The following is a 12314-nucleotide window of genomic DNA, read 5'->3' as shown; positions in this document are numbered from 1 at the left end:
TCTAGATAGCCTTGAATGTTGCTACCTAGGATCTTCAGGCAACTTCAAATGTAAGAGAAAGGTTTCAGGCATAAAATAACAGTACTTGAAACAAAACACGGTGTGACATATATGTTTTTGTAAATATAAGGATGGCTTCCACGAAGTTTTCAACCTGACACAATGGCACCCCTGTATGTATCTAGTCCTTACCATCCTACCATATATCTCAGAAACACAAAACACAATATCCAACTGAGAAACAAAATTACCAAAGTTTTAATATCATAATAGCGCCTTCCTAATGTCAAATGTATAATTCTTAATCATCTCATAACCACCTCTACAACTACATTCAACCATTCATCTCACCAAAATCCCTCTTTAGTTCCCTTCATATTTCGGGTCAGCAAGCACATAGTGATAAGCAATTACCAGAGCGAATATGAATATGCCAAGGAAGTTGGCAATGAATCCCAAGTCGTTATCGGTAATCATCTGCAAGAACAAAACCACAAGAAAAATTCAATACATTAATGATCAAGCATAAAAGTAATTCCAAGTTGTTCAAAAATCAAATGATCATAATGTGTATAAATCTAGGTGTTCAAGTTGAAAGTTGGTGCATAAATCGTATTTGAACTGATTAAATATCTTCAAAATTAGAGCTGATATTGAAAAAATATGTAATTTTAAAGAACCTGCATTTTCCACAATTGTCAAAAATGAGATAAAAAATATATATAAAAGTTAGCATCAGGCCTTTAAGTAATTTCAGGCCCGGCTCCGAGAACGGTTAAAAATTTCTGGGCCGAAGACGAAAATTTTTTTGGGCCTTAATAAAAAAGGGGTATCTTGTTGGGTTTACAATTTAATTTTTTTAAAAAGCCTTAATTTTTTGGGCCTTATGACTTGGTTGTGTAAAAAAAAGTTTTATATAAAAATATAGTCAAAATGTCTTAAGTGAGGTTGGAACCCACAACCTTTTGGTTGAAAGTCATACCCCTTTGCCACTAAACCAAGCTAGTGGTTGTGATATTAAGTTTAAACATTATATATACATATTGTTTTTCATAAAAATATATATATAATTTATTTTTTTTTAAATCCGGGCCTATCGAGGTGTCGGGCCGGGGTCCGTCGACCACCCGGCCCTCCCTTATAGCCGGGCCTGAGTAATTTAGAACTGAAAGAAGCCATTTGAGTGTAAACGAGCTGAGCTCGTTTTGACTTACGAGAGCTCGAGCTTGGCTCGTGTCTAGCTCTTTTTAAAAAGCTCGAGCTTAGCTTGTGAGTTGTTTTTTCACCTTTTAGTTTGGCTCGTTTATTATTTATTTATTAAATTACATACGTTTTTTATATACATTTTGAGAAAAAACATAAACGAGCCTAAGCCCGGCTCAAGCTCGACTCTGCTGTTTGAAATTAATACATAGAAGTCCAAAAGTCGACACAAAACTTAAAAATACACAAGGCTCTACGAGCCTAAACAAGCTTCGGGCTCGAACAAGCTTTGTTTTGAGCTTGAAAAACCTCGTCTTGTTTCGAGCTTTTCGTTGTACCGAGCTCAAGTAGCTAGCGAGCAGCTTTTCACGCCTTAATTCAAAACCCTAGGACCTACTATCCAAGGACGGAAACAAGAGCAAACACATAGTAATTGGATGCGATCGCAGTGAGATTTGAGATCACAACTCGTAGATCCGGAGTATACTCGAAATTAGGGTTCAATTGTAGTGAGATTTCACACATAGAGATAATATTACGAGATCTAGAAATTAGACGTGCAGATGCCAACAATCAGTTGGAATATCTATTTATGCATCAATTCAACATCAACTTAATATTTATTAATTAAGAGAAATAGTGAGAGATCGCATACCTTTGATCGATTGCTGAAGAAGACGATAGCAGAAATGGTCAAACGATCGACTGGAGAAAGTCCTCGCGACGGTAAATAGGTGAGTAAGTAACAAATACAGTCCCTATACTTATGGTTATTCTACATTTTCAGTTTGTAAAGTTTTTGTATTTTGTAGAGTTGCACAAATTTAAAACTCAGGACTGGTTTGGGTTGAAGCCGATTTCTTAACTAGGTTACGATCGGTTTCAGTTCAGGTTCAGGTTTTGATTGGTTTCGCTTCGGGTATTGACCGGTTTTTGCTCGGTTTTGAGCGGTTTCGGTTCGCTATCGGTTTGGAACTAGTTTTTGTGGAGAAAATTACAAACCGGTTCCGAAACTACGGTTTCAATCGGTTCCAAACCGGTTTCTGCATACTCGGTTTCGGTTTGAATTTCAGGTCGAGTCAGTTAACTGGTTTGCGTGCCCATCTCTAGTATTTTGTTGTTATGACTTATGAGCTAATATTTGGGAACTTTGAAGCAACAAGTCTTTTAAGCAAATTACTAGCACACGTTTCAAATTTACAACATAAAGAAGTGTGTGTAATAATAAAGATTCATTATTTCAAAATAATAAAGTTTATTCTAGAAACGACATTAGAATGAACAACATATAGCACAATAATTATAGTTAATAAACTTATAACAATGAGTATTTTAGTCATTCATGAGATTTCACTACTCTTCTTGCTAATGTGTGATCAAATTCCTATATTTTAAGACGAGTTATCATTTAAAGTTTAAACTTGTCTCTATCTCTTGCTTTATGATAGGGGTAAACATTGATAAAATGGTTTCTATATTTAAGAACGATTAAATTGGCAACTTTCATAATCATCCATTCATATATTCCCTACCCTTTATTTTATTTTTCGTCAGTCGTAATTTTATAGAGTTTTTCCAAGGTTATTTTACTAAGAGTACATGTGTTACGTACCTGATGTGTTCATGTGGAATGCGTTTTCATACATAGATAAACATGTGGATTATGTTTTAGTGCAAAAGGTACTGTACATTTTTTAAGATTTGAAAAGTAATGTTTATTTTGAATAAATTGATTGATCATACCTAATATATTTTATGGTTAAACTAAGATCCAATAATACTCTTTATGTTGATATAAGTGGCCGAATTTCAAGCAAATAACTTATTCTACATGAACTTATGATACAGTAACAAGCCTATACTAATTTGATAGTCGAAAATGATACTTTAAACCTTGGCATGGAAGCTTATAAGTGTTGTCGTGTTAACTATATGCAATACATACATGACTCAAATAATTATAGTTATCTGGCATCACACGCTAAATAACGTGCACGAACATAAACCATGCAACTAATGTCTCTATACATGCCAGCATTAAAAGTGGAGGGGGTGTTTTGAAAATACATGGAAAACTTCAATGCGATACAAAATACTCTGATAGTACAAACGAATCAAACCACATACATAAAAGCTCGTTACACTCCCACAGTCTGTGCTCCGTCGTCACCGGCCGCCGGTCATCGACATCAATTCATCTGCCACCGTCGATCGTTACTATTCATTTCGTTTCTTCCACTATACTCCGGTAACTAATCGTAAGCAATTCCTTACAGATGTCAATTGTATTTATGAATTACTAGTATTTGATTATTTGATGATTTAGGTTATATAATTGAATCGATGATTTTGTTATTAATCCGTCTTAATATTATTATTATTATTCATATGTGTAGTTTTTTAATAGGAGTCTACGAAATGTATGTTTCGTTGTTGAATTCATAATTTAGGTCATATTAACATTTGTGATTTGTTATCTAAATCGTCTTATTAGTTATTACTCATATAGTCATATGCAATAGTTTTGTAATCGGATTCAACGAAATGTATGTTTTGTTATTAATTTGATGATATTTTATGCTTTTTGTTAGTTGTGCAGTCAATATATTGGTTATCGGTCAGAATATTCGGTACTGATATATCACTGATCTTCCAGTTATCAGTACCTTTCTTCTTAGGTTTTCCATTCGTCTTTCTTCTTATGGCTGCTATTAGTGTTTTAAGTCTTAACTATCAATTGTTAGTGTTTAATGTTAGTGTTTTAAGTCTTAATCAGTTCCTACTTGCTACAATTCTTAGTGTTTTGCAACTTGCAAATGGTTAATTTGTTATGGTAGGAGAGTATATTGAATTGGTAGTGTTAAACTGCTATATATATAAGTTCTGCATGATATTAAAATTACCAATATCCCACTGATATTCCATCACGATAACCGATATCTAAAATATCGGTCCTTGACCGATATCCGATCTTTTACCACATTAACTGCGTAGTTTGTAAGTACTCGTGAACCAATGCTTTGTGATTTTGAGTTTTTTCCATCGATGATCAGGACTCTCACCATCAACCTCAGTTGTTTGTAGCAATGTCAATTGCTGCATACAGTCAACTGGTTTTCAGTCAGAGCTCTGCTTGCCCTAGTTTTTGTTCTTTACGCCAATCAACGATTGGCCCCTTCAGAGCTGTGTCATTCAGGTCTATTTTCCTCTGTGATTTCTCATATTTGTGTCAGTTCCTTATGCATTTTCAAACTTTGATCTGCCAATGAATTCCTAATCTATTTAATTCACTTCTTTTTTAGTTGTGTTTACTAATGGATCATCTTTGGGTAACATTACTAGAATTTTAAATTTTTTTAACAATCAGTACATAAGTTTGATCTGTATAGTCCTAAACGGGGCACTAAGGCACCATGTAGTGATGACTTATGCATATGTATGTGTGTATTATGCTCTTACATAAACGATTTATTAATCTGAATCTTAGTCCCATTGCTTTTGCTTACTTACAGGAAGTTATTATTTAACAATCACAGAGGTTTTTTACCAGGTATAACATATACATGTTACTACAATGATTCTGACATTCTGCAATTCTCATTATTTGCTATGAATTAATGTGGATCGTCTTCTTTTCCCTAAAGTGTTCCTACCTTGGTTTTTTCGCAGGACCCCTTTCCAAAACTGTTACATGTGCAATGAAATCGTATAAGTTATCTGATCTCACAGAGAAAGAGGTTGAGGATCTTAAAGCTCGACCCCGAATAAATTTCTCTTCTATTTTCAGTACGGTGGGTGCTTTACTTATGTTTGGGAAGGAATTTATTAATAAATTTGAGGGGGTGTTTGTTTATATGTGTTTTGAAAGTGATGATGAGATATTGAATGATCAGAATCTGAGATAATCAGTTGTAGTACGGCATATGTTAGAAAATAGTGTTTAGATATCTGTGTGCTGTTTGAAGTTATATCAATCAGATTTGTTAGTAACATGGTTAAAACTGGCAATGTTTTATTACAGGTCCAGCCCATTGTTGATGATGTTCGCATCAGAGGCGATGATGCTGTTAAAGAGTATGCATCTTTTCTTTACTTTTTATTTTTATATCCATCTTTGATTAATGAAGAACCAAAACTGATACTGATGAAACCATCAATATTCACTAATTTACACCCTAAATGATATTTACATATTTTTTTTTGCAGATATACTTCACGCTTTGATAAAGTGGAGCTAGAAAATATTATTGAAAATGTGAATGAACTTCCAGATCCGGAGGTAATTGTATAGATACATCGACATTTGTTATAATGATTAGGTTTCTTGAAAGCAGATTAAGCTTTTAAATATAAAAACTTATCACTAAAATCTAACCCTATTTCAGCTTGATGAAGCTGTTCATGAATCATTTGATGTGGCATACAGCAACATCTATGCATTTCATGCTGCACAAAAGCCAGTTGAGAAAGTTGTGGAGAATATGAAAGTAAGTTACTCTGTTGTATCTAATAGATTATACCGGTTCTGTTGCTCTTAAAACTTTTGAGTTAATATTATTATATTGTTTGTTTTTGAGCTTTTCAGGGTGTGAGATGCAAACGAGTGGCAAGGAGCATTGGTTCTGTTGGTCTTTATGTTCCAGGAGGCACTGCAGTTCTACCATCAACAGCTCTTATGCTTGCTGTTGTATGTAACATATCTTGTTCATCATATTTAGATGTGGCAATGTCAACCCATTTACTTATGTAGGTTGATTTGAGTGGAGTTGAGTTTTATTAACTCAAAACAGTTTTGCTAAAAAAGAGAAACGAGTCACGCATGTTGAAAGTCGCCCTTTAATGCTTACAAGTTTTATCATTTCATCAACTTGTTTTGGTATAAAAATCTAAAAACGAACAAAAATGTTTGCGCATAGGGGTGTAAACGAGTTTATTAGGCAATGATGTAGAAGTCTACTACTTTTGTGCTAATTAGATTGCAACCAACAGCACAGTGACACCACACCTATCATAATTGGTGCGATACCATAATTTGTGCCATTGCCATAATTATAATTTATATATATAACATAATATGAATTTTTAGTTATTTTTATATCATAGTTTTATACAGAATATAAATTTTTATGAGTTTATATTTGACATGTTTTTTAAATTTATATGAACAATAGGCTCGTTTAGGCTCACGAGCCAGCTCGAGCTCAATAAGTGAAGCTTGGGCTTCTTTATTAAACTGGCTTATTTTTAGGCTCGAGCTTGGGCTTGAGCTCAGCTCGATTTAAGCTTTTAGCAAGCCAATTTTGGACGAGCGGCCTGGTTTGTTTATACTCCTAATTGTGGGGTCAACACTACTCGACAAAAAGTGACTTGTTTTAACCGAAAGTCAAGTCAACCTGTAACGGACCCACCCATTTTGCCATGTCATTATATCTAAACAAAGTGGTGTAAGCTGACTTTAGTTTACTGTGTACTCCAGCCCGCGCAGATTGCTGGTTGTAAAACAGTAGTGCTTGCAACTCCTCCTTCTAGTGATGGCAGCATCTGCAAGGTATTTGCTTTAATCTTAATAAGATAAAATGATTAAAGATTGTTTAATTAACTTAATTAAAAAGCATGACATGACATTATGTAGGAGGTACTATACTGCGCAAAGAAAGCTGGTGTGACCCACATTCTTAAAGCTGGAGGAGCTCAGGTTTTTTAACAAATGAGATTATTCCCCTTTTTATATTTTTATTATAGAAAATTGTTTTATAATCAATTTAGTTATCCTGGTACTTGTAGGCCATTGCTGCCATGGCATGGGGAACATCATCGTGTCCTATGGTACCACTTTATATCAGAGTTGTAAATCTTTTGTTGCAGTAATTAATATATTAATATTATTAATTAATTTATGTTCTGTGTTACACTTTGTGTTTTAATTGCAAACTTCAAAATTTTAGGTTGAGAAGATATATGGTCCTGGAAATCAATATGTAACAGCTGCAAAAATGATTCTTCAAGTATATACCTCCCAACATGATTTCTTGCTGTTAACAATTCTTGTTTAATAAAAGTTAACCTAAGATTTGTTTCTTATTTTAACAGAACAGTGAAGCTATGGTTTCTATTGACATGCCAGCAGGACCATCAGAAGTGCTTGTGATTGCAGACAAATATGCTAGTCCTGTTCACATAGCTGCAGATTTGCTTTCTCAGGTTACCTTCATGTTTGTTTTCACTCATAAAAACCCTTAATGTTTGACTGTGTTGACTCTTCTATGACATGGCACCAGAAAACCGGTTACCTTCTGACCTGGTTGACATTTTTTTAAAAAATTTTTATCAGTTTGACCATTAATCAATGACTGTTTGGGTGATTTGCTCTAATTTTAAAGTTTTTGAAAGTCAGTTATCTTGTTATGGGTGAAAACAAAGATATTGACCAAAAATAGAAAGCAGACCAAACTTGGTTACTTTTTTATGAACTGATGATGACGTTGCATAAAAGCCAACTTTTCCATGTTCAGGCTGAGCATGGACCAGATAGCCAGGTGGTTCTGGTAATTGCAGGTGAAGGGGTTGACATAAAAGCCATTGATGAAGAAATTACCAAGCAATGCAACAATCTCCCTAGAGGAGAGTTTGCTTCAAAAGCTCTTAGTCACAGCTTCACTGTTTTTGCACGCGATATGGTTGAGGTTAGTTTCTATTTTTAGTGGTCTATATGCATCATGCAACTTTTAAAGCTTATAGGATTAGTTTCATACATACCCTTACAAACTTGAAAATTCTTATATATACCCAACCGAAACTAAAAGTATCATGCATACCCTATCTTAATGAACCTTTACTTGATGACCATTCTTTTTTTATTATTTGGATTTTGATCGACATCGATGATTAGAAATTGAAAAGAACTTTTGTCTCTCCTCTTTTGTTCTCTTTACAGCAGATAATCAAACAATCGAATCAATATGTTCAACTCAGATAATTGAACTAGGTATAATCGTCTATTTTAATAAACTTTGTTTATGGATAAAAAATAAGTTAAAAATGGGTTCTGAAGGAAGTTTAAGCTATAATGGGTAGTTAAAAAATTGAAGTTAAATGGGCATATATGATTGTTTTAAGTTTTTTGAAAAATAAGGGTAAAATGGCAATTAATTAAGTTGTTTTTGGTAAATTGGGTATATTTGATGTACTAACTACTTTGTAAGGGCATATATGATTTTTTTATTTTTATATTTTTGCATGGGTTTATATGATATTTTCTAAGTTTGTAATCTTTTGCAACTTTCAGGCAGTTACATTTTCCAACTTGTATGCACCCGAACATCTGATCATTAATGTTGAAGATGCAGAGAAGTGGGAGAGCTTTATTGAAAATGCAGGGTCTGTGTTTGTAGGGCAGTGGACCCCGGAGAGCGTAGGAGATTATGCTAGCGGGACTAACCACGTTCTTCCTACTTACGGGTATGCACGCATGTATAGTGGCGTGTCACTAGACTCTTTCTTGAAGTATATAACCATCCAGTCTTTGACAGAAGAAGGGCTTGCGAAGCTGGGCCCACATGTGGCAACCATGGCTGAGGTCGAGGGGTTAGATGCTCACAAGAGAGCAGTAACCCTTCGGCTTCAAGACATTAAAGCGAGACAGGCTGTATGAGTCTTTTTTTGTGCCTGTTGAATTGGGTGTTTAAGGATATTGGTTTTTGAGGTTGGGAAACTAGTTATTTAGGTTGCTTTGTTTGTTGTTATGAAAGAATGTTCGGTTTTGAGTACTAAGCTGTAAGCATCAGGCTGTTGATCTGGCTAACTTTGGTGTCAGTATTCAATAAATTCATCATGTCTTTTTATTAGTAGTTTTACATTTTGTTGATTCATAAAAAAAAAATATTATTTATGCATATATGTCTTTTATTGGTAGGAACCGATTCCGAGTATAATCGAGATTTGACTGGTTCTACTAGGTTTTTTCGGGTAGAGTAGGGTCGGGTTTTGACCAGGTATTTTCAGTTCCAGTTCCACCGATTCTGGCTCCGGATACGGCTCCGGGAGAAATCCTATACCAGGTCCTACCCGCGGGTCAGGTACAAGTAGAAACTGATTCCGGGTCAGGTCTGGAACTGGGAATTTCGTGCACCGCTAGGTCTCACCAAACCCAGATAGCTTTTAAAACGGATTATAACATCTCATTTATTTGTGAAATTTTTTCATCATCAAATCCTAAATATATTAACTTCTTTACAATAAATAAAATTAAAATCCAAAAAGATATATAAATATTAGAAACGAATAAATATAAAACAACCCCGTAATACAGGAGATAAAAAGCTAGTTATACATAAACGAAGCTCAAAGTCTAAGTCTAGATGATCTTTTTGACAAAAAAAGTTGGTTCCCTAATCCCTAAGGGCTAAGAATACAAAATATTACTAATCCATCCCTGATGCATACATCCAAAGCAAACTTCAATGTGAAGCTTAAGATGCTCAAGTTTTGCAATAGATGCATACAAAGCAGAGTCTTCAATGGCAGGCTTATGATGCTCATGTTTTCCAAACGCATACTGACCCATCCACCGATGCAGTTATCATACAATTATCTTTTGGATGATAACTAACGCTTGTTACCTGCAAACAAAATGTAATCTTTAGTTTGGGTAACGAGTCTGCCCCTTCTTGGCTTCAAATTTGATTACAAAATCGGTATCCTTTTAATACGAGTCAAACATTTGGGCCTATCCAACAAAGCCCTTTTTGTCCATTCTTTAAATTTTGAAAAAAAAAATATTGTTAAAAAATAATCAAGCTTTTATGATGAGTAATTTAGAAGGTTTTATGAATACGAGAAAACTTCGGGCCAACTTTTTGCATGTTTGACCCGCTCATTCCATATATGACCAGTTGGAGATAAATTTTAAATGTAAAGATAGTAAGAGAATCTTACCACTGAAGAGTGAGCACGGAAACTTGTAACCACCGACGCGTCCACCAGATCCCAGAAAAAAAGCCGCCCCATCTTCTGATCCTCCAATTACATGAGCATCACTGTTTGTAAGGCAGCAATCCATTTTGAATGACTGGTCAACAAAAACCAAAGATTAATTACATCATATTATCAACTATAATTTATAACCCAAATTATTAACTTTCTAAATACCCTGATTTTACCTTACATGTATGACCTTTATATTCTTGTAGTAATTCACCAGTTGTTCTGAAAATAATAATGATAGTCGGTACACATTCATCCTTTTAGTTAACTCAATATGTAAAAAAGAAAACAAATTTACCGGTCCAAAAGCCGCAGAGTAGAATCAAGACAGCTAGCTAATACACAGTTACCGTCATTTGACAGAGAGATACAGTTGACAGGCTGACCCAAGTCATCAGATAATTCTCTGAAAAAGATAACAAATAAAATATTATTTCAAACCTCTTTCAACAAGAAGTCAATGAAAACTGTTTCATATACTGCATTATAAAGTATAAACCATTTTCTGGGCTATACTTTTTCTCAAATGGGTCAAATGTTCTCACATACCTACCCATTCGAATGTCAAATGTGCGCACAGTTCCATCAACACTTCCAGCAATGATTTCGGTTTTTGTTAAACAAACTGACATCACACTGTCTAGAAAGGTGTCGATAATCTGCGAATGAAGTAAAACTTTAGCATGTGCAGATATGAACTTATGATTATTATCTTTATAAGTACGTGTATAATAACAAGAAAAGAAAACTGAATAGGCTCGGTGCTTTGAGATCTACAGTCCCAGGCACGCAAAGAACGATCATAACCTGCTGATACAACCACAGATGCATATTCATTGAACTTTACAGCATTCACCTGATCAAATAATAAAAAGTCGGAATCACATATTGACTTCGTCTTCATAAGGCCTTGAAGTTTATTGCCATAAGTTTTGGTAGAAAACATGATAAAATAAATGATTCATAGTTCCTCAAATGCATTCCTTAAAAAGATTACTTAAAATGATTATATACTTATATGCTTGCTATAACTTATATATGATTTTGTGATTATAAACATGCGATGATAATCTAGGTACCTCACTGTCATGGCCTCGAAACTTCCTGATCACACGCCCAATTGATACATCCCAATAGAAGACTTGTCGATCACCACCACATGAGCAGATTTTTGAATTATCTCTACAACATAGTACGAAAGGTAAGTTAAATACCCTGAAAACTTTAAGCAAACAGCCCACAATTCAGAGCAAGAACTAGTCAGGTTATGACAAATTGATAGCTAATAAAAGAAGATAATTTTTCTAGGTTAGAGCTTGACTTAAAAATTCTTCCTCCTGAATATCAATAAGAGAGGTTTTCAAACTCAATGTTACTCAATGTTTCTAATTTCCTTTTCAATGGTTCGATTCATTTACACATCAAGTTTAGATGATTTGCTAAACACATACTGATTAACATAACCTGTTGATCATTTAGCGTATATTAATCATATGACAAATGGATACAAGTATACAACATTAAAAAGCAGTGGCAAACCGAGTCTACTTACAGCAGAAAACTAAGCCTCTAGGCTCCTTTACCATAAGAAATTGGCCATTAAGCACCAATTAGCATAACCTAAATGCGTGCAAACGAGCCAAGCCGCTCATGAACTCGGATCAATAAAAAGCTTGAAACCAGCTAAGCTTTTTTGAGTTTTAGCCCGAGCCTCAAATAAAACTCGTTTAGTTTTTATGTAGTAATTTTACACGGAACAATTAAGCTCAAGCCGAGCTTTGGCATGTTTAAGGTACTACACTAGCTTGAGCCGAGCTTAGGCTTGTTTAAGAATTTTTCTCAAAAAATATAAAAACACTTAAAATGTATATATAAATTAACTAATAAGTAATAAACAAGCCGAGCTAGGCTCTTTACACCCCTAAATTTACCTAATTATCAATTAGCATATAATAATATATGACAAATAGATACAAAATAAAAGCATCAGCATTAGCAAACCAAGTCGACTTGAAGCTAAGGTTATCACAAATTACAAACAAACAGCTCTCGAATAATAATAATAATAATAATAATAATAATAATAATAATGATAATGATAACAATCGGACAAAATATTTATTCGTAAG

The 12314-nt window shown here is 34.2% G+C and overlaps 3 protein-coding genes across 5 annotated transcripts; 1 reads left to right on the top strand and 2 right to left on the bottom strand.

Moving 5' to 3' along the window:
- Positions 1–247: 247 nt before the first annotated feature.
- LOC143585207 (dolichyl-diphosphooligosaccharide--protein glycosyltransferase subunit 4A) lies at positions 248–1965 on the bottom strand. Its single transcript, XM_077067046.1, has 2 exons — positions 1859–1965; positions 248–477 (listed from the first exon to the last, which is right to left on the bottom strand). The coding sequence occupies exon 2, from the start codon at positions 475–477 to the stop codon at positions 364–366; it is 114 nt and encodes a 37-aa protein (XP_076923161.1). The 5' UTR covers positions 1859–1965; the 3' UTR covers positions 248–363.
- A 1346-nt stretch (positions 1966–3311) lies between these two features.
- LOC143585202 (histidinol dehydrogenase, chloroplastic-like) lies at positions 3312–9024 on the top strand. 3 transcript variants are annotated; one of them, XM_077067043.1, is made up of 15 exons: positions 3312–3461; positions 4257–4399; positions 4716–4753; positions 4873–4994; positions 5225–5277; positions 5410–5482; positions 5589–5690; positions 5789–5890; positions 6680–6751; positions 6836–6898; positions 6988–7029; positions 7149–7208; positions 7294–7404; positions 7716–7886; positions 8489–9024. In XM_077067043.1, the coding sequence occupies exons 2-15, from the start codon at positions 4290–4292 to the stop codon at positions 8852–8854; spliced, it is 1485 nt and encodes a 494-aa protein (XP_076923158.1). In that variant the 5' UTR covers positions 3312–3461; positions 4257–4289; the 3' UTR covers positions 8855–9024. The 3 variants fall into 3 exon arrangements, with proteins under 3 accessions (XP_076923158.1, XP_076923159.1, XP_076923157.1); XM_077067042.1 differs by having other exon boundaries at positions 3325–3451; XM_077067044.1 differs by lacking the exon at positions 4257–4399 and having other exon boundaries at positions 3317–3451; positions 8489–9022.
- Positions 9025–9601: 577 nt separating this feature from the next.
- LOC143585205 (uncharacterized) lies at positions 9602–10859 on the bottom strand. Its single transcript, XM_077067045.1, has 5 exons — positions 10735–10859; positions 10484–10591; positions 10362–10407; positions 10138–10270; positions 9602–9821 (listed from the first exon to the last, which is right to left on the bottom strand). Exons 1-5 carry the CDS (start codon positions 10815–10817, stop codon positions 9808–9810), a joined length of 384 nt encoding a protein of 127 aa, XP_076923160.1. The 5' UTR covers positions 10818–10859; the 3' UTR covers positions 9602–9807.
- Positions 10860–12314: the final 1455 nt, after the last annotated feature.

Source organism: Bidens hawaiensis, unplaced genomic scaffold (assembly GCF_021521415.1).
Source record: "Bidens hawaiensis isolate Kalapana, Puna unplaced genomic scaffold, B.hawaiensis_p1.1 tig00033626_1, whole genome shotgun sequence".
Lineage (NCBI taxonomy): Eukaryota > Viridiplantae > Streptophyta > Magnoliopsida > Asterales > Asteraceae > Bidens > Bidens hawaiensis.
Note: the sequence above shows the minus strand (reverse complement) of the source record. Positions and strands in the feature narration are given on the sequence as shown.

What these genes read in the sequence shown, in the direction of transcription:
- LOC143585202 (XM_077067043.1), top strand. Translation starts at nt 4,290, where the DNA reads ATGTCAATTGCTGCATACAGTCAACTGGTTTTCAGTCAGAGCTCTGCT. An exon ending in TCTCTTCTATTTTCAGTACG is followed by an intron (nt 4,995 to 5,224) that starts GTGGGTGCTTTA and finishes GTTTTATTACAG; the next exon opens with GTCCAGCCCATTGTTGATGA. An exon ending in GAACATCATCGTGTCCTATG is followed by an intron (nt 7,030 to 7,148) that starts GTACCACTTTAT and finishes TCAAAATTTTAG; the next exon opens with GTTGAGAAGATATATGGTCC.
- LOC143585207 (XM_077067046.1), bottom strand. Translation starts at nt 477, where the DNA reads ATGATTACCGATAACGACTTGGGATTCATTGCCAACTTCCTTGGCATA.
- LOC143585205 (XM_077067045.1), bottom strand. Translation starts at nt 10,817, where the DNA reads ATGTCAGTTTGTTTAACAAAAACCGAAATCATTGCTGGAAGTGTTGAT. An exon ending in TTTGACATTCGAATGGGTAG is followed by an intron (nt 10,592 to 10,734) that starts GTATGTGAGAAC and finishes TATCTTTTTCAG; the next exon opens with AGAATTATCTGATGACTTGG. An exon ending in ACTCTGCGGCTTTTGGACCG is followed by an intron (nt 10,408 to 10,483) that starts GTAAATTTGTTT and finishes TATTATTTTCAG; the next exon opens with AACAACTGGTGAATTACTAC.